This window comes from Panthera tigris, chromosome E1 (genome assembly GCF_018350195.1).
Source record: "Panthera tigris isolate Pti1 chromosome E1, P.tigris_Pti1_mat1.1, whole genome shotgun sequence".
Taxonomy (NCBI): domain Eukaryota; kingdom Metazoa; phylum Chordata; class Mammalia; order Carnivora; family Felidae; genus Panthera; species Panthera tigris.
This window is the reverse complement of record NC_056673.1, coordinates 47,723,786-47,744,204: the sequence shown is the minus strand read 5'-3', so window position 1 is coordinate 47,744,204 and position 20,419 is coordinate 47,723,786. Positions and strand designations below refer to the sequence as shown.

The 20,419-nt window shown below is 50.7% G+C and overlaps 1 protein-coding gene and 1 non-coding gene across 3 annotated transcripts in view; both read left to right on the top strand.

The window, feature by feature from the left end:
• The window catches only part of PRKCA (protein kinase C alpha), a 404,971-nt gene extending 384,876 nt beyond the window's left edge, over nucleotides 1–20,095 (top strand). For both annotated transcript variants that reach the window (XM_042967753.1, XM_042967754.1), the window contains 2 exons: nucleotides 1,373–1,513; nucleotides 13,495–20,095. In XM_042967753.1, coding sequence (XP_042823687.1) covers nucleotides 1,373–1,513; nucleotides 13,495–13,659 — 306 coding nt within the window. In that variant the 3' untranslated portion in view covers nucleotides 13,660–20,095. The remainder of the gene's footprint in view (nucleotides 1–1,372; nucleotides 1,514–13,494) is intronic.
• LOC122233822 lies at nucleotides 8,059–8,165 on the top strand. The gene has a single exon (XR_006211553.1). It is a non-coding gene; the product is annotated as a U6 spliceosomal RNA (small nuclear RNA).
• Nucleotides 20,096–20,419: the final 324 nt, after the last annotated feature.

Below are 20,419 nucleotides of genomic sequence, written 5' to 3'. Positions count from 1 at the left end.
CACAGCTCCGCCCCTCCCCTTGAGGTAAGCAGCGTCCCCACTTGTACCTGCACGGATTAGCGTCACCTGTTCTGAACATCACACAGATGCAGTCTTCCATTGGACGCTTCCCCGGGCCTGGCTTCTTTGAGCCAACACTGTGATAGTGAGATTTCTCCATTTCCTGTGTCTGTGGTTCCATCCTGTCTTGCTGTATTTCTTCCACTTTGTGACCACAGCACAGTTTATCCATTCGTGTTATTGCTGCTGGGCCTTTGGGTTGTTTCCACGTCAGTTTCGGGAGCCGTTACAAACAGAACTGCCACGAAACTTCCAGGTTGTGTATTTTGGGGAACATATGAACTGCTTCTGTCGAGGAAATACCTAGGAACGGAAATTACTGGCTCATGACTTGGTCTGTTTTTAATAGTCAAGCTTCAGGCCACAAAATTATTGTCAGACCCAGAGAGATGGAAAGTAACACGCTGCTAACATTTTCCGGTGGGTTTGATCGGTTGGGATGCGCTTATCACCTGTCTTCCAAGGGCCGGGCACCGTTTGCAAATCTACACAGGGAGAGCTGGGCCCTGCCCTCCAAGCTGGTGGCCCGTGTTCGCCTCCACGTCCTGCACTAGGCACGTGGGAATTGACGAGTCACCTGCTGGTCCTGGCATTTACTTTGCCAAACCCGCGAGTCTTCGATTAATACGGTTTGGTCCAAGCAATAAACAGGCATCTGATGCTTGTTACTAGTATCACATGAGATGCACAATTTTCAGTGATGACCTACCTCTTCACACACGTACTTTTATAGACATCTGGGAAGGCAGTTCGACACAGATACCTAAAGATGCCTATTTAAATTCCTCTGTTTGGCTGTGGGGCCAGATTGTCTCCCTGTTTCCTTGATCATAGAAATCACTATAGAAAGACCCATACTATCAGCACCGTATCTGTGAGTTGGGGGTCAGTCTGCACAAGCGGCTGATTTCTTGGGGTGCTCTCCGGGCGTCCACACGGTCCGGGCTGGGGGGCAGAGCTGCCGAAGGGAAGGCCCTATTGTCCAACATTCTCTTCTTCTCCTACTTTTTGTGCGTGAGGTGGGGGAGGGCGGATTTTTTTTTGTCCAGCTGTTTTGAGGTAGAATCGACAAACTTTGTGCGATACATCTAAAAATGTGCCACCTGGCGGTTTGATATGCCCATCCGCTGTGAAGAGATTTCCCCATATCAGGTAGACACGTCCCTCCCCTCACATAGTTAGTTACCTTTTGTTTCTTCGTGGGGAGGATTCTTAGGTTCTGTGCTCTTGGCACATCTCAGTTATACGATACGCTGTCGTCACCTGTGGCCACCACGGTATACGTTACGTCCTCTTTTCTGCTGCTTTCCAGCTGATGACCAAACACCCCGGCAAGCGGCTGGGTTGCGGACCTGAGGGGGAGAGGGACGTGCGGGAGCACGCCTTCTTCCGGAGGATCGACTGGGAGAAACTCGAGAACAGGGAGATCCAGCCGCCCTTCAAGCCCAAAGTGGTGAGTAGGGGGACGTGGCCTGCTCCTGAGCCCCATTTTCCCGAATCCCAGAGGGGTCGTCGCGCCCTCCGTTTCTCTGGAGAGAGGAGGCCGGTGACCCCTGACCTCTGCGGGGTGGGGAAGGAAAAAAGGCCAGGTACCGGCCTTGCCTTCAGTCTGTGGCTTGAGCCCCCCAGATTCCTGCTGATTTTCAGAGTCGGCACAGACCCGGCGGGGACGGGGGCCCGTGCCCACCAGTAGGGCGGCTGCGGAGTGCCCCCCGCCCTCCGCCAGAACCGAGAGAGCGGTGGGGGCACACCTGCTTTGGGGATCGGGCTTCATGGACTCACAGGCCCAGCGGGGCTGTAACCGTTGCTCCGAGTCCTTGACAGGACTTCTCGTGTGTGTGCGGCTCTCCTGGGTGCACCTTGCACCTGAAGCGTAACCAGAGTTTAGCCAGCTCCTCCGCAGGTCCTGGCCGCCGTTCCCTCGCTGGCCATGGCCTCCGCTGCAAGGAGTGGGTGCCAGCCACCACTCTGGCTTGGCCACCTTCGTCGAGACTCTTCCCACAGGATTCCCGTTCTGTGCGCGTGTTTAACAAACCCTGGGCGCCAGGCCCACCCCGTCGCTCATTTAACCCTCGCAGCCAACCTACAGAGTGGGTCCTGTTGTCCCCAGTTTACAGTTGAGACAACTAAGGCACAGAGAGGCTGAGTAACTTGCCCGAAGACACACAGCTGGTAGGCAGTGTTCTGGCACCGGGACCTGTGTCCTTCCCCGCACTGCACCATCTCTCCGTCTCAGTGACCGCCGTCTGCCAGGCTCCTGATTGTCGGTGGTAACCAGCGTCGGCCGGTCTTAACATTTCTATCCCTAGAGGTGAACCGAGAGTCTTTAAGACACGGGCCTCCTCACTCATACCACCCGCCGCTTTTCAGTGCTTCCCGGGGAGTCTCCATTACCCCTCCGCATCCCACCTCTGGGGGCCAGCGGATCGTGCCTTCGAGCTCTGCCTCTGCCGGCACTGGGCCATGACCTCGGGGCCCCTGCTCCCGAGACGGCAGAGCAGCTGTGTCCCACAGCCCACATCTGTCTCCTCCGACAGGCGCCTGTGAGCAGGCAAAAGGGACCCCCCTGGGGTGGCTGAGTTACTGACTGGTTGGCACAAGCTTTATTCTTAGAGCAGCAACTTCCTCATCAAATGTGCTTATGTGTCCTCTACTCCAAGAATAAAACTGCTGGTGGTGAGCCCACTGCTACTTTTCCGAGATATTCTTAGAACAAACTGAAGGAAAACTAAAATTAATCAGGTCAGTTGACTTCGTCCTGAGTCATCGTTTCAGAGGGGACCCTTCTGTGTCTGCCACCCTACCTTCTCTTAGCCCGTCCTGGACACAGGTTCCCAGGGGGTGCTCCCCGGATCCCTTCCCTTCAGTCTGCAAAACCTGGTTTTAAGGGGGCGGGTGGCGGGGGGATGAGGACAGTCATAAATTATGCTGCAGGCAGTCTCAGAACATTCTGTTCGGGATTTTCTTTTCTCCCTTTTGTGTGTATCTAGCCTTCTTAAGTATAAAAGGTCCACAGTAGCATCGAACACACAGTTTCTTTACGGGACCAGCATAGACATGCCACACTGACCCTGCTTTAAGTGTTAAGCGAAATACCATTACTTGTCTGTCACTTTCCAGAAAGAGGCGAGATGCAACAAAGTCAGCCACAAAACACATCCCCTATTTATTCCACTTCATCCTCAGGAGAAATTGTGTATTTGCGTGGTCTCCCCCTTTACGTGGACACTGCAGCCTTAAACTCAGATGTAGGGGAACAAGAGGGCGACATGGGTCCAGGAGCCAGAATCTGACTGAGCTGTTCCCCGGGGGCCATGCAAGTCACTGCAGGCAGAGTTCGACCGCAGCAGGGAGTTGAGCCATGAGCAGTGTGTGTCTGTTTGTTTATTCCTGGAGTGCGGCTCTTTGGTGTTTTGTTTCGTTTTGGTTTTAACGAAGGGCTAGCTAAAATCAAAAGGAAGAAGCAATTTCCTCTGGCTGTGAAACGGCCCCCGAGCTCACCTACAGAAGCCGGAATCATGGACCAAGGCCCTACAGCAGGAGGGTTTCGTGTGAAGGGCCGCTTGGCGGGATCTCTGGTCAGAGGGAAAGGAGAAACGCCCTTTGCTCACAGTGAGTTTTCCCAGCAAAAGCCCACATCTTGCTGGAGACCTTATGCAGAAAAGGAAGGAGCTGGAAAGCATACACGGTGACAGCGGACAGGACAGCAGGGGACGCGAAGCAGCGCTGGGGGTTAGGAACGAGCAGCTGCAGGAGTGAACTGCGGACTTTTTGTCCCAGGGCAGAAGAGACTCCAAGGCTAAGAGGTCAACGAGAAAGTTCTGGTTCCCGGGAGAGCTCAGTTTTCCTCAGCCTGTACACCACGCTGCCTGCCTACACAGCATCAGAGTTTGGCCCCCAGTCTCGGGTGAAGGGGGGGCGTCTCCACAGCCTCAGAGGGACCACGTGCCACGAACAGTCCGGGCGGCCGGAGAGGACATTTACAACAGCAGAAAGCCGGCTGCGTCCGGATGTCACCGAGGCCGCACAAACTCCGCCTGGGGTCAACACGGCCGTCGAGGAGAGCTAGCGACGTGTTAAAGTTACCCTCTGACGTTCCCCCCCTTCCTCAGGGACAAGCGTCATCCCCTGATCCAGAGCTAGTTGAATAGTCAGAAGAGTTTCCGGGTAAAATACCGAGCTGAATATTCTCTGAGGGGCGGTTCTGTCGTTTCAAACAGAGATGCTCCAATGCGGCCCTCGCTGTCACGGCAGAGAAAACCCTGCAGAAACAGTGCTGCCCGAGGCTTTGCCCGTGGGCCGCGAACCCCTCTGGGACAGCGTCCCCCCCGTGAGCGGTGGCGGTGGCCCTGGCTGGCTAAACCAGTCTGTCTTGGGGAAGTTTGCTCCATGCAAACTTCAGTCCATCAGTGTTCGGAACAACAAGGCTGGGCCATCAAAGAGGCTTATTCAGCAAGTGCCGCTGAATCGATTTCCCTGAGATTTGCCGGGTTAAGGACCGTTCCCTCCTGGCGCCCGGCTCCCGTGGTCCTTGCGAATGCCAGTAGTAAGGCCCCGAGCACCCCCAGTTATCTGCAGGGTGCTTCTAGAGATCAAGTTTGTGCTTGTAACTCGGACGCTCACCTTTGCCTCAGCTTTTAATTTTCCTTGGAATCTCCAATGAAAGATGACTCCAAAATCACGAGGTGTGGGTTTTTGGTTTTTGAGAGTCGAGGGAAGTCCCAGAGCTTACGCAGAGCACCCGGGGTTCCCGTAGTACCCCGTCTTTTTTAATTTTCCTACCTAACAGGGCAACGGGGTGGCTCAGTCGGTTAAGCTCCCTATTCTCAGCTTCCACTCAGGTCATGATCTCATGGTTTCCAGCCCCACATCGGGCTCTGTACTGATGGTGCAGAGCCTGCTTGGGGTTCTCTTCCTCTCTCTCTGCCCCTCCCCTGCTCATGCTATCTCTGTCTCTCTCAAAAATAAGTAAATAAAATTAAAAAAAAAAATTTCCTACCTACAAAAGTGACATCACTGAAGGTAGACCAGAATGAATGCCACTGAAAATGCAAAATTTCAGGACAGGTGAATCCATCAGGAGGCCCCACCCGGAACGTTGTATCTCACGGCTGGAGGCTCAGAGGCGCCCAGCCCAGGCACAGACGTGGCAGCAGTGGGGGGAAGAGCCTGCAGGAAGCATGAACCTGCCCCGAGGCGGCCCACCCTGGGAGAGCCCAGTCCTGGCAGCGCCGTCCCCCCAGAAGGCCGCCGTGCGCAGTTGTGAAGGTGGAGGTGATTTCCTAGAAGATGGAACACTCATGTACTGGCTTATGTCGTAAAACAAAGACAAAACCAGCTGTGTTGTGTTCTCCTGGAGAGGAGGCAGCCACATAACTCTCTCTTCTTGATGGAAAAAAGGCACAAAGCGGGCTGGTTTCTGTTTTCTCTCAAAGAGAACACAACAGCAAAAGAGCCTCTGATCCACAGACCCAAGGACCATCAGTGTTCGAAACAACAAGGCTGGGCCATCAAAGAGGCTTATTAATAATGTTCAGCAGATCCATGTAAGAAGGTACCTTTTCTTAAAGTTTAAAGCAGATTTCATTCCTGAAAAGGCTAATGTTCAGTCGCTGAGGGGGAAATGCCAGGGGCCAGGCGACCTCCCCATGGCGTCAGATAAATGAGGAGGGGGCCCCCGTGAAAGGGTGACGTAGCCCAGCTCACCTGACCCAGCATCTTGAGATCCCACCAAGAGAAGGAGGGTTCATTGTTTCTGTCTTGCCAGAAAAATCAAAGGCTGAGTGTGCCCTTGGAGGCACACGTGAGCCCACGATTCTGATCCAGCGTTGCCTTGAATTGGGTAGGCTTTTACCCTGATTTATAATTCATGTGAATAGAGTGCCCAAGAACCGCCTTCAGATGCCCGTTCATCCTGCCCATGATAAATAACAGTTCACGGAACTCTCAGAAGTGGAACGTCGATCAATTTTTCGTGTTTGAATTCTATCCATTGGCACCGAGGAGCAGAATAGCTAGCTCACAGGCAAGCCAAAAGCATTCACGATACTTAAATGGTTATTCGAGAGAGAGAAAGATTAATCTATAAAGTTAACACCGAGAAATATGTTCTGGAGTTGATAGATGAGCAGAGCACTTTGGAAATAGGCCTGTCTGTCACAGAGAGCCTTTCTGGGAAAATTGCTGTCCTTATTTTATCAAAAAGAGAGAGGGGGAAAAAAAATAACTTTCATCAGGACTTTGTCATCGTTGCAGCCAGAGCCAAAGAGAACAAGAACAGTGAGAGCGAGTGTAGGTGCCACTGTGGTGTGATTGCACGGTCAGGTTCATTTTCCCGGTCACCTTGAGATCTCGACCACCGCGATGAAGGGCACGTCGCAGTAAAGAGAGTCAGTGAGTTTTGGGGTCTCTCGGTGCATATATAAAAGTTATGTGTACTCTACCCTGTGGCCTACTAAGTGTGCAATAGCTTTGAGTCTTTTAAAAAAGAATGCACGTACCTTAACTGAAAAACACCGTGTGGCTAAAAAATGCTAAGCGTCACCTGAACTTTGATCAGGTTGTAATCACTGATCACGGATCGCCCTAACAAACACAATAACGATGGAAACGTTTGAAATACTGCGAGGATGACCAAAATGTGGCGCAGAGACTGGAAGTGAGCAAATGTAGTTGGAAAAATGGCGCCAGTCGACTCGCTTGTTGCTGGCATGCCACGGACCTTCCATTTGTGAAACACACAGCATCTGTGGAGTGCAACAAAACAAGGTGTTTCGCAGTGTCATCAGCTTGTTTAGGAAGTTGGATGGTGGCTTAATTATTGAAGTCAGTGCCGTGTGCCTTTTTAAATCTTGAAAAAATGTATTTTGAGATAACCTCCAATTTCAATGTTGCAGAAGAGTTGAAAAAAAAAAACCCCGTAAAGAATTGCTGTATTCATTTTACCCAGATTCCATACGTGTTAACACTTTACCACCTCTGCTTTATCATTTTTTCTCTACATCTCTGAGCGTGCATGTGTACAGATACACAATTGTGTGTGCTTTGTTTTTTGTGGGGTTTTTTTTTTTTTTTTGGAACCATTTGAGAGCAGGTTGCAAATGTGATGCCTCTTTACAGCTACATGTTCCATGTGGATTTCCTAAAACGTAGGACACGGTAACGGTGTTCTTCTTAGTAATCGCTCTGCAGAGGTCCTTATACGGAGCCGCAGCCATCCGGGTAGAAGAAGGAGGGTCTTGGAGCAGTTGTCTAAGTGCTCAGTGCCTTGGGCTGCTTGTCCTCCGTTCTCTCCGGTCGTTCATTCTCCCAGCCTTTCCGTGGTGCCAGCAAGAGTGATGCTAAATAAAATTGAGAGATTTCTCAAGACTCAGGGAGCTTCACCAACAACATGTGAACACTAACCAGCCTTTGGAGACCGGAATCGGCCACCTCACGGTGTCCTCGGGTGTGACGTAAGCCTTTAAGCCAGCCTAAGACGGCTCCCACTTGGTCGATGAGAGGCGAGGAGTCTGCCTACTCTCTGATTGCTCCTCTCCCAAATGCTTTTCTGCTGGAAAGAAAAATGGGAAGGAATGAGACGTTTAAAATCGTAATCGATATAAATAAACGGCTCTGTTGCAAGCCTCAGGGAGCTTCCGTGGTGATGGATGGGATAAATGCAGACCCCATGTGCCTCAAGTTGTGTGAACTGACGACCTCCCCTTGTCTGCAGTGAAGGTTGCCAACAACACTGGTCGTCACAACATCTTGTTTTGGAAAAGGAGCCTTGAATCCTCTAACGCTGGCTGTTCCTAAAGAAAGACCAAATGGAGCGCAAGTTTTTGCTCCATAGAATATGGTCCGGGGTAAGCCAGAGCCTTTCCCTCACGGACACGTGGCTCTGACACCTACAAGAACCCACGCATTTAATGGGTGGCTTACAGCCTGTGTCTGTCAACAAACCCGTCAATAGAACCGGTTCCCTCTGGACCACAACTGGCCCTGAGATCGGCCCTAGTGCTCACTTCCACGGCACGTCTACTAAAATTGGAACGACGTGGAGAAGATTAGCACAGCCCCTGCGCAAGAATGACACGAAGCTTCCTGAGATCTGCTCTGAGGCAACAGATAAGTACTTGTTTGATTTCACCTAAGAAACGAAAACCTGTCTCCAGTCTCTCACCACAGGTGATGTTGGCAGGAGGTGAAGGAGGTCCTAATCCCTTTTTTAAAAAATGTTATTAAAATAATAACTAGGGGCGCCTGGCTGGCACAGTCAGTTAAGCATCTGACTCTTGATTTCAGCTCAGGTCATGATACTATAGTTTGTGAGTTTGAGTCCCGTATTGGGCTCTTTGCTGACAGCAAATTCTCTCTCTCTCTCTCTCTCTCTCTCTCTCTCTCTGCCCCTCCCCTGCTCGTGCTCATTCTCTCTCTCAAAATAAATAAATGTTAAAATAAAATACTCTGTGGTGAAATAGTTAAGTAAAGATGGACATAAAAATGACAAGACACTATCGCCCCTAACCCCAACTACTGGTCCCACTATTCACCGTCCCTTCTGTAACCTTTGGAAAGCCGTATGCATGTGTGATCATACACACAGCGAGGTACCACGCATCCCATTTTCCATCTCGCATCTTTCACACGGCGGTGTATCTGGGAGGTGTTTCCGTGCCAGCGCATGTGGGTCTGTGGCACGCTTGACACGGGCCATTCTGACCCTCAGGTTCCCAGGGCAGACATTGACTCTTTTCCAAATACTTTTCCTCTGTCCGTTCTTATTCTCCAGACTTTCTGTACCAAAATGCACTGGCTTCAGTGGTCATCCAGGCCTTCGGTGAGCACATTTCCAGATCCTTGGGTGACTAAACGAGCAAACTAACCCCACTTGTTAACCCTGAGCGTGTGCTCCTGCTTGTGTTGGGTCATGCACGGAAGACCGTTCCTCGAGCATGCTGATCTTACAAAGGGCTGCTGCTCGAGACCCCAGCCCCCTCGCTGGATGGTTCCATGGTGTGGACACGGCCTCCCAGGTGGCCCAGAGCAGAATACTCACGCTCATTTCTGCTGCTGGTTATTTACATGAAGTCTGCGCCCAACCGCGAGTCAGAAAGCTGTGCACGGACGTAGGCAGTGTTCTTACTAACGCTCCACTAGGACCGCCACACAGTGGGGCTTGAAATATGGGTTCCCTTAAGACGAAGCCTATCCTGCTACATCTGGTAATTGCCAGAGATGTTCCCCACCTCTGTAAGTTTCCTTTCTCCTCCGTCTTGCAATGCGCCTTTACTCTTGCTTTGTTCCGCGCTCTGCCTGCTCCTTTGGGTTTGCTTTGTAATGGCAGTGTTTTCGAGCTACTCATACTCACCCTAATTCCCATACCAGTGACCGTGGGGTTATATTCTACATGACTGAGACACCAAGGTAAAGGACAGAATTGAGACCAACACATGTATTGTGCATTCTCGGTGGCCTCTCCCAGGTAAGAATCACGAGAAGCCGACTTGCGCGGGGCCGGCTCAGTGTCTCCCCACGGCCCTTCCACAGGGGGCACAGGGCTGTGAGTGGATCGTGTGCTGCCCAGAGCCCTGGATGGGGAGCGCCGTGACCCCAAATTCCACCTGGAGCCTGCGTCTTTCTGTGCTTTGTCACATCTTTATCGTGCCTGAATTCTGGGTGCATTTTATCAATTATGATTTTACCAAACAGATAAGAATGTCAAAGCAACAAAGGAGTTATGTCCTGAATCCAGAGCTAAGGGAGGCAGATAGCTTATTAATTTGTTACCAATAGTGTTCATTCCTCCTTCCCGTATTGATGACATGCCCTGTACACGGGTGCGTGCTCTATGTGCTGTGCCTTAGGGCTGTATCGTGCCTGAGCATTTAGAAAGGATTGCACACTCTGGTTCCCTCGATCCGCAAGATAGCATTGGAAGGTGGATGTTCTTATACAAAGAGGTACAGTGATTTTCTCAAAGCTGTACCACGGGCTTTTGACCTCTAGTCGGTCCCTCTCCCCATCGCACCTCCCATTTTCCCTCAGGGTCAAATGCACCGACATCCTGTGCTCTCCGCGAGTACCAGAGGACTTGCCTGGGCTCACACCCTGGCCCAGCCGGCTTTGGGCTGCCCCCTGTTGCCCTCCTCACCTCCATCTTCGGTTCCACACCAGTGATGTGGTCCTTCATATCCCAGATGGCAAAAGCCTCCGTTGGTGACAGGCGTGGGCCGCCTTGGGAGGTGAAGACGGTGCGAGTTGCCAAGAGGTTTTGCTAACACGTGGCAAACGCTGCCTGCATCTGTCGTGGGTTGTCAGGTGGCATAGGGCTCAGAGGCCATGACCCACGCAAACCTGCCCGTTGTCACACGCTATGGTGGAAGCTGCCCTTCCAGTGGCCGTGGTAATAACCTTCTGCATCATCCCTGAGGAAGGTCGAGAAGATGTGTGTAGCCTGGCCAGCCTCGTTTTTCACCTGCGCTCTCACCCATTCACAGGCAGCACCAGTGCCTCTAACGTCCAAGATGACACCTGAGTCCTGCCCACGAGCCGATAGTTATGAGTAAGGTTGGCCCGCAGACAGCAGGAAGAACCTTTTCTACGTTTGAAGTATAGTAAATACCTTGTTGAGGTCTTTATCTTTTCCCCAAGGATCCAAAGAGCACTGATTTTCATTCTCCTTTTCGGCCATTGATGGGTGCTGATTTGAGGATGGTTGCAGTTCTCCACACAAACATCTTGAAAAATGAGTAGGTCAAGATCATCTCCAATTTGACTTAAAGGAGATTGTCTCTTTCAGGGCTAATTTCACGGAGTTGTGGAAGGCTCGTTTTTTTTTAACCATTAAGAAACCCTCCGTGGTGGAAAAATAGACTCTATTTCTCATAGTACCAAACCTGTGATTAAAATCCCCCTCCCCTGCTCTTTGTGCTGGGGTGGGGGGGAAGCGGCATCCGTCTGATAGGAGCTCCCTCAGAATAGGAAGTTCTTCTGAGTCTTGGATCTCATCTGATCCTCAGGTTTAGCCTCCAGCGTTTCTGGGGCTTTCTTGCCCATTCTGGAGTGAAGTAGAGTGGGAAGGAAAAGGAAGAGGTTTCCGGGGGCAAGCAGTCTCGAGACCAGCAGTCCCACTCCCGTGGAGTGTGAACACCAAGCAGAGCTTAGACTGGCCTGGTCTCCGGGGGCCCCCTTAGCTCTCCTGGCAACCTGCACAGCACGAGGCTCTAAGCAGCGAGGGTTCTGCCCCACGTGTTACCATTCTTAGCCCCACAAGCTGCAGCAGCCCTTAGGAGTCATTCTCCGCAGGCTTCTCGGTGCTGATGTTTGTGTGGTCCCCTCTTTAGATCTTGGGGAGTCTTCTTTTAGTTCTTTTGTTTATGTGGCCGTTGAGCCATGGCTTTTGGAATTCCCTTTGGAAGATAATCTGTGAATCCCCTCAAAATGGTACTCAGAGGAAAGGTCAGACCTGTGCCGTCTTTTCACAGAACACATCCACAAGCCTAGGGTTGGATGGACGGAAGACAGTCTACCTTGGCTTGCCTTCCTCTTCCTTTTAGAGACTTCGCCTTTTAGTTTTCCCAGAAGTTTCTTCTTGCTCACCTTTGCGTGATTAGTGAAGAGAAGAAGAAATGCGAACGATCGCTTTTTGAGGGAGCACATGTCCCAGCCTCTGGGAGCACCTAGAGTGGATTTCCATGAAACCTTCCAGGTCGTAGGTATTGCTTAATCACGTTCCCAAAAAAACATCGTCCTCAAATACAACTGCCCGTTTCACATGCGGGAGGCAGGACCCATGTGACGAGCAGGCCCAATCGGGGGGCCTCCGTAGAGTGGATGCAAGGGCCCCACACAGTCCTCTGCCTCCCTCCACACCCACATCCACATCCCCACACGGGAGTCACTGTGTGGACTCTCCCCCCCCCCCCGTTAAGAGTGGGTGGCCACTCACGAAAATGAACCCCCCCCCCCCCCCAGAAAGGGAAGCCGTCAGTTACGAAGACCTTTCTTTGGACTCACGACATGCTTTCCACTGCAACAGACTTAGGAGCAGGGTCTATTGGATGATAAGAAGGTGGAAAAACCATAATGAAGCTAGATTCTCAAAGAGGCCTTCTAGAAGGTGGGAAAGATGTAAAAGAGGAGGTGGGAAACTACCGTCTGTGAGACTAAACCGGCCTTACAAGAATAACAGCAATTCTTGTGCTCTCACTGCATGCTGGGCTCTGTGCAAAACACTGCACCCTTAACCTTCATAGCAGCCCAGGGAGGGGGCACGGCTCTTCTGCCCCTTTCACACTCGAGGGAGTGGGATAGACCCCTCCACCACCACCTTCGCAGTTTACCTAGAGCTGTCCTCCGGCAAAGATCCAGGAATGCCTGGTTAGTTTAAAACTGTGCTAACTCGGAATTAATGTGCCTTATGATTAGTTGATTAGTCAGTGCTGCCCTATGATGGCAGCAGGCAGAAGGGTATCATTTGCAACGTGGGGAATACCATTATCACCGGTGCAAACCCACCCCTCCCTGCCTCAGAGTCATGTGGGGTCCTGGGGACTTCAACACGCCACAGCCCTCTGAGTGGCTGAGCAAGTGGGGACACCCCTGCCCCCCACCCATTTGGGGTCAGGCTCCCAAGCGGTGCCGTGCACACGGCCGTGTTTCTCGGAGCCTCGAACAGGGCAGCTCTGCCCCCCGGCTCTGCCCGCAGCCCCTCCTGCGTTGAGCGCCCTGGTGGACCCTGGAGGAGAGGAAAATCCAAGACAGACAGCAGGCTTTGCTCTGCCTGCTCAGGGCACCAGAGCAAACCCCCTCCAGCCTGAGACCACCCACGAGGGTCAACCTATCTGCCGGTTGACCAGACAGATCTAGATATACTGAACTGGGCCCGAGGGTGAACGGCCCAACCTTGCCGCCACCACCTCTCTCGATGTTGGTCGAGTGAGGTTTTTAGGACTTTGCAGTTGCAAGCACAACACAGCTTTCGCTTTATTACAAATACGGTCGCAAAGAGCCGGGTGCGGGACAGTAATCTCGGCCTCTCGGTCCCGAGGTTGCTGCCTGCGCTCCCACCCAACATCCTAGCCTTTCACCGTGGACAGTGACCCGCGGCCCCGGGCGTGGGTATCCTGCTCCTCGCCCGCTTGTTCTAGGAAATGACAGTGAAATCAAACAGGCTGTGTCCTTGCTGCTGCCTTTCTGTCAGCAGTGCCTTTCCACGGAGGGGTTCGGTTCCGAGGGTATTCGAAGGTTTATGACTGAGTGAGTTTGCATTTTTGTTTGCTGTGCCTGGCTTTTGAATCCAGTAGGTGTGCAGGTTCTCCAGAATTCTTCCTGCCTCGCCAGGCCCGGTTGGCGCGGGCCAAGCTCAGCCTTGCAGAGGCCTCTCGGAGAGCTGCTCCCTGTACTTTGGTAAAAATTACTGACCTGTCCTTTTTTCTCTCTTCTCCACAGTGTGGCAAAGGTGCAGAAAACTTTGACAAGTTCTTCACGCGAGGGCAGCCTGTCTTAACACCACCTGATCAGCTGGTCATTGCTAACATAGACCAGTCTGATTTCGAGGGGTTCTCGTATGTCAACCCCCAGTTTGTGCACCCCATCTTACAGAGCGCAGTATGAAACTCACCACCGAGAACTAACGCCTCCCCAGCCCCCAGCCCTCCAGCAGCGGGAAATGATCCTGAACCCTAAAATTTTAAGGCCATGGCCTTTTCTCCCGTTCCAGATGGAGGCCTGAAAATTTTAGGGTTATTAGTCCAAATGTGAGTAACTGTTCAGGGTTTCTGTCTTACAACCAAGAACATTATCTTAGTAGAAGGCAGTATCGTGTACAGTGTTCGGTTTAAGTATGTAGAAGTCACATCTGGCTGTAGATTAACCCTTCTTAAAAAACAAACTCTCCCCCTTTTTTGGTACGGTTTGATATATTTTCCATGCCCTCTGTCAGTTTCCACCATTGGGATTCCCCCAACCAGAGATGTTAAAATGAACCTGTCCCGGTCCAGTGGGCAAGAAAATATCTCCACCTGAGATGTCTTTGGACTCAAAGAATGGGGACCCCAGAATGTGATCCAGGCGGGATTGGGGGTAGGGGAGACTTGGAAATACCCGCTGCTTCTGTTCTCTGCCTCAATGGAAACAGTCCCGAGATGAATCAAGTCCCTACCGGTGAGTCATTTGCAAGCTGTTACCAGACGTTGACAGCCTTAACCCAATCATGGTTCAGTGATGACTGGTTTTAAAAAACAGACACCTCAGAGGAATGTTGGTGAATCTGTCAGCTGCCCTATTTGGATGATAAATTATCTTGATACTTGCATTTCTTTTTAAGAGGCCAAATCTAAGAACTTTGCTAAATCAGCATGTGACATCATTTCAGATCAAGGATAACCCAGTGTGTGTGTATGTTCATTTTAATCTCTGGGAGATTATTCTGTGATCCAGGGTGCCATCCGCAATCATGCCACTACTCGTGAGTGTTGTTAGCCAACCCCCAGCCCAACCAATGTTTTGCTGCCTACTTCCTAAGAAGCTGAAGCATACGCCCCATCCCCTTTTGTACTTATTTATTTAATAGGCTGCGGTGTCATTGATGAGAGTATTGCTGTAAAGTAACTTAACAGAGTGTTGACTGTAGCATAAGTCTCCATCGATCGGTATCTCTCCCATCTCCAGCCCCTGACATCCACTAAGGGACGGAAACCAATGCAGTTTTGGTCCCCAATTCCGGATCATGTTGAATGGCACACCTGGAGGCGTAGAATCAGGAAAATCTGGATGCACATCAGCTCAAAGATATTTTATTGCTCGAAGGATTTTAATATGTTTTGCAAATGCATCATGCAATGAATTTTGCATGTTTATAATAAACCTTAATTACAAGTGAATCTATATTATTGATATAATCGTATCAAGTATAAAGAGAGTATTATAATAATTTTATAAGACACAACTGTGCTATATTTGTGAAGGCTCTTGTTTCTAATCTGCTTCTATGATTAAGTTTTAGCCTAATTCCTTGCTGCCTCCTGTCGCCCCACCCCCACCCCCACCCCGTGCATACCCTGCACACTGGCACTGTATCAGATATATTAATTTCCTGTCGTAGATCTAATTTTGAAAACGAATGGCTCTTTTACGTGCTTAATTTGATTCTACCTGCAAACAAAAGTTTTGTCGTCGGGGATCGTCTCTGAGAGGACACTCTCTCCCAGCTCCTTAGCAACATCTTCTGTTCTGGTTCCTATTCCGCTCTTCCTCGTGGGGACAGCAGGAAGTGTCGGACTCCCGTACGTCTAGTGTGTTCGTGCAGGTGTGATGTTGTTGCAGCCCCTGGGCTGGATTTTGTTTGGTTTTTCCTTTTCAGCTTTGGTACTGTTAGTGGCTCGGGGTGGGAGGGACGGGAGCTTGGACGCAGCAGAAGGACTCTGTCCGCCTTGCCGCCCCTGGCACGACTTGCCGTTCCCTCCAGCACATTACAGACTTCATGAGACAAACCGTCCCGTCCAGCCGCCCCTGGGAACCGCCATCCCCTGGCACTAACGGCAGACTCTTTAGAAGCTGCAGGCTTTCTCCCACCTGTTGTTCGAACTGGCCTTTCCGGTCTCGGCGAAGAGCACTTCTGTGGTGAGATGCTGTGCTAACAACACAAGGTCCTCAGAGAAGCCAGCCTCCTACAACAGAAAGAACATGGAAGCAGGGATCATTTCGTACAGGGGCCTCTCCGTTTCCCCTTATCCCCCAAATGCGTCTCTCAGCTAAGCACCTCCTCATTTTTACTCTCTGGCTATTTGCCTGAAATCCACGTCACAACCGCTGAAGGGTCTTTGAGATGGCAGACCCGGTCTGTCCTGGAAAGCCTGGACTGGAGGAAGAGGTGGGGTAGGCAGTGGATCCTCCTGGAAAAGAGCGACTTCCTCCGCACCACCTTTTACGGGCTGTAGGCTTCAGAATTCAAAACGGGCCCCAGCACGCCCAGAGCTGCAGCCCGCCCTGGTCAGTGCACACTTTGGGGACACTTCCTCACCAGGTACCCCTCGTTCGGTGCGATAGAAAAGGGACCAGTTCATAGAATGAGCCTAAGAAACAAAAAAGCCAGACGCCCGCCCTGCCCCAGGACTGAGCAGCCGCAGGACGAACCCCCAGCCAAGCCCCAGGCAGTGAGGAAAGTTTCAGAAAGGAACTCATGGGGTTATGGACTATTTGTTCCCGAGCCCCACGCTGCCTGCTTGTTTTTAAGCCAGCAGGAGTCTCAGGCTTTCCCTCGAACAGCCAACACATTTCCGAATTCATAATTCTCCAGGAAACATGTTCAGCCTCTCAGCCGGCTTGTATTCTTTCCGAATGCATGGCAGAGTCTTAAGAGGAGATATCCTGGCTGTGGGGCCCAGCACTTGGCCTGCGGGACAGCAGGCTTGAGCACAAACTTGAAGGAAAGACAGTAAAACTCGGGGCCTGGTGAAGTGTTACCCGTGCTGTACCCTGTTTGGTACGTGGCTTTGTACCAAATTTAGATAAGGGCTAAATGTTTTAAAGGTCTGAGAAGCCCAAGACCGTGATTGCTGGAAGAAGAAACCATGTGGGTAACCCTTGCCAACCGTTAGACCAGCTTATAAAGGAATTGATTTATATAAGCCTGTGCCGTGGTCCCACTTCACGGGCATCGTATGAAATAAAAGTGCAGGGAAGGGGTGCTTTGCTGGCCGCAGCTGGCGGCTGGAATGAGGGGAAGCACCTTGGATGGCAGATGACCGGGGGCCTCTTGAAAGACCAGCCCCTGAGTGCCGCCCGAATCACTGAGGACCGAGGAGGTCCAGGGCCCGGGCAGAATCTAGCACAGGCTACTTCTCCACCAAGACTCCTCGGTCCGTAACTCTGAGAGGCCGTTCACATCGCCTTGCGTCTATTGTCCCTTGGACGGTGGCTGCTTCTAAGCAGAACTTCGCTCCGAGGCTACAGATCAGAGGGCTGGCAGTCCTTCTCTTGGCGTCTTGTCTGAGGGCCCTAGATGCTTGGCTCGGACAGAAGGACGTGGAGTGTGCTCCTGGCTGCAGCCCGCAGAGGTCAATGGGAGGTTCACTGAAGGTGGGAAGCAATTCAAAAGGTTGATAGGAGACCCTAGGAACTGAAATAATCGCTCTTTGGCACATCTACTTCTCTTTTATCCCCGTGACCTAGTACCAGTGAATGCAGACCTTCTTAGGAGATGTGTTAGGCTTAGTAGGAATTTTGGCAGAAAATCAGAGAGTGTAGACCACTCTAGAACTTCCCCTGACATGGTTGGTTAAAAGGTGGTGAAAAACCAAGTTGGGTGTAAGCCAGGAGACGGTTGTGGAGCGCGTCTCTGAGCTGCAGTCCTTAGCAGAGCATGCAACTTATTTGCTGGGATGAATACACAGAGTCCAAGAGAGACACCCGTTGACGTCCCGAGAAGGGAGAGGTTGGTGGAGGCCGAGGTCAGTAAGGCGTTCAAAGAAGAGCAGGGCTTGAGTGTGTCCAGGAGGATTCTTGCAAGAAGGAGGAAGCCAAGAGAGCGTGGAAGGAGAGGGCATCTCGGGAAGGAACCTGCTGCTATTTCCAGTGGCTTTGCGCTGTTGGTTGTTGATGCACCTGCTGGTCCCGGAGAGCAGTTTTGCTGCCCGAAACACAGTCTAGTCCTCCTCAGGAAACCTCTCCTGAGTGCCAGCCAATTCCTCACTAGTCCTTGAGGCCCCCTTCCCCTGCCTGCCTTGGAGGGGCTCACCATTCCCTGGGCACAGCCAAACCAGCCAGCACACCCTGGAAGCCAGTAGGTCCCCACCCATTTTCTTCTGTGGCTTCCTGCCAAGAGTTAGGGCAGCCGGGGATGGATGGAGAAGTGGCAAAAAATAACTTCACACTGCAGTTCCCACCTGATTGCACTTCGCAGGACAGATTTGGGTTTTTCCTGCTGGGATCTGACTTCTCAGTACCAAAGAGGGAGGAAAAGTGAGAGTCTTATGTTTTTAAATGCCTCAGAAAGGCAACACCAACTGACTGTCATTTTCTCACTTTGGTCTGATGAAGCCCATCACCTCTTTCTTGTGTGTGCTTATCACACCATTTCCTGTCCCTTTAAACCCAGCAAGGGCGGGGCGCCTGTTCCCCCACCGAGCACACTCAACAGTCATCATCAAGAAATAGACACTGACCTGGGGACCCAAATAGGATGGTCCTAACAGTTACAGGAGCAGCAAAGCCATGACAGTTACAATGAAGGAAAGGGGCCCTCTACTGCTTAGTGACTGCACACTGATTTGACAAGTGGAGAAATCATTTTTAAAACATTTTCCTTGAGTTCCTTGGGTTACATTTTATGAAATATACCAGACTGTACACATTTCTGTCACTTCCCATCTGGGCCGATGCAACAAATCTAGGGAATGCCATATATTTCTGCTGCAAAAGATACAGAAAATTGGGAAAGGTGACCTGAGTTATAGCAAGCAAAGGCATCTAGAAATGGTGTCAACCCCAATTCGGTTAATTCTCTGATGTCAGTGACTCTTGGAGAGTTGAAATCATGTATGACCAGGAATCCCGTGCCTCTGATTTATGTGATCAGATGTCAGTTCATAACTGTGTAGGTCTCACTCAGTCATGAAACAGCCTTACAGTGACCCTACACTAAGGCCCACGAGTTCCAAAGACTTTTTTTGAAACCTTTAGGAAGAAATTAATTTGTTAATTCCAGTAGAACAACCGAGTATACTGGGCTATTTGTACTTTTTTATGGAGAACTTTAATAACTCAATTCTTCTTTTAAAATAAGTTTTTAAAATAAAATTACTGACACTTTCATAAGATCCCAATCCCTTGGAGTCTATAGGAGGACTCAGACGGGGTCAGGCTAGAGCACCCCTGACCTGCACTCCCACTGCAGAATTTTCCCATGCCAGTGGTATATGGAGTCCACATCAGAACGGCTGGAAATCAGGTGGAATGTGTTGGCAGACTGGTGCCCTCCATGTTTTTAATGGACACTGGGGATAACCGTCTAAGGTCTAGAGACTTTTGGACCATAAGAAAGATAGCTTTGTTGTCTCCCTTCCAGATGGAGCCCCGGGATAGCATTCCCCTGGGATCCCTGGGGTTCCTTTCCTTGCTCTGTGAGGCTCTGTGACCACCTTTTGGTTTGAGGGGCAGGACATTTCCTCAGCTCTGTCTCCGGTCCCCATGGGTCCCCAAGTCTCACATTCAGTGAAGATTCAGAAGCGCCCTGTAGAGATTTTGTCCACTGGGCAATTCAGATCTAATTCAATATCCCCAAGAAAGAAGAGGTGTGACAGCAAGCACTCCCTGGGGCATCTGTTTCAGAATCCTCTCTTATGTGAGTAGACAGAACCCCACTTTTCAGAAAACTATCAAGTCTTTATAAGAACCTTTTTTTCTTTTCTAAAATAAGACAAAAGGTGGCTTTGCATTTTCTGATTAAATAACTGTGTCTTTGTCTCCTCTGCTTAACTTTAGGAGTATTTATTCCTGTGGTTGTTCGTAGATTTTTGTTGATATTCTTCCTGGAAGGATGTGATTCTTTTAAGGGATTAGCGGACTATTCAAAATCATCCACCGAAGGCAGTTATTCTTTTGAGTCTAAATGGTCTAAAAATTCACCTCATATCCTTTCTATCAGGGTCTTTCAGAATAGCTTTTATAGATGGTCAGAGACATTTGAAGTCATTGCTTTTGCCACATGATCGTGTGTGTGTGTGTGTGTTTGTGTGTGTGCGAAGGACAGGTCATGTTTAAATCGTTAATTGAAAAACATCGTGTAAGACCCCAAATTTGGACGGAGGAGGAAGAGGAACAGGTGGAGGTTGAGGTTTTCCCTTCTGTATAAGCACCTACGGACGAAATGTAGAGGCCATTCAACTGTCCAGTAACATTTGGTTTAAAGCAGGCGAGATAGATGTATAAATTCAGTGCTTTCCTCACTTTGTAGAACCTCTGATCTTCGTTTGCATGATATGCTTTGTTAGACACATTAATTGTAGTTTGGAAGCAAGTGTGTACAAATAAATATAACGATCATTGCTCAGCGTTCCTGGTCTCATTTGCTCGAGCCCTTGGTGGCTTCACCGTTCTTTTTCAGCAAGTGTGCAGCCAGCTTTGGGTGGGGCCCGGGGTCCTTGTTTTGTTGACGCATGTCTCCGTTTAAGCTGACACTGGTTTTGCGTAAAGCGCGTTGTGCTTTCATTTGAAACCCAAACGGTTGCCGGGGTAAAGTAGTGGTGGGTCGCTCCCTGGGTCGTTTATCAGCTGCTGGTGGAGCGCCCGCTGGGGGCCGGGAGGGGCACCAGGCGCCAGGGACGTGCTGGGAAGGGGAGAGGAGCGCCCCGTCCGGGTGGCCCCTGCCTGCCGG